At 50.6% G+C, this 336-nt stretch overlaps 1 protein-coding gene across 1 annotated transcript in view; it reads right to left on the minus strand.

The window, feature by feature from the left end:
* LOC106631929 (mesothelin-like) overlaps window positions 1-336 on the minus strand; it is a 22,916-nt gene that overhangs the window by 1,036 nt on the left and 21,544 nt on the right. Inside the window, exon 20 of the mRNA XM_031061066.1 lies at window positions 85-133. Within this exon, the coding sequence (XP_030916926.1) occupies window positions 85-133 (49 nt within the window). The remainder of the gene's footprint in view (window positions 1-84; window positions 134-336) is intronic.

Consider the following 336-nt stretch of genomic DNA (forward strand, 5'->3'; position numbering starts at 1 on the left):
GCTTCATGCTCCTCAGCAAAGCTGCCCCCCTCGCAATCCTTGCTGCAACCTCTCCTGGATTATCAACAAATTGTATTCTATTACCATCTGGATGGCAGTTGTCTTCTGGTCAGTGGGCAGTTTCTCCTTATCTCTTCCACAAATGGGGAGACACTTGCTGATAGCAGCTATTGAATGTCACTGCATGGCTGATAAGAGCTACAGCATCCCACTGGGAGATGCTCTGCCCAGAGGGGAGAGCAAAGCATTCCTTCCCAGATATAATCTGGAGATTCTGGAACCCCAGCACGGCTTCTCCTCTGGATTTCCCAGAGGAGCAGCAGCTGCCTCTTCTTC

This window comes from Geospiza fortis, unplaced genomic scaffold (assembly GCF_000277835.1).
Source record: "Geospiza fortis unplaced genomic scaffold, GeoFor_1.0 scaffold213, whole genome shotgun sequence".
Classification (NCBI taxonomy): Eukaryota; Metazoa; Chordata; class Aves; order Passeriformes; family Thraupidae; genus Geospiza; species Geospiza fortis.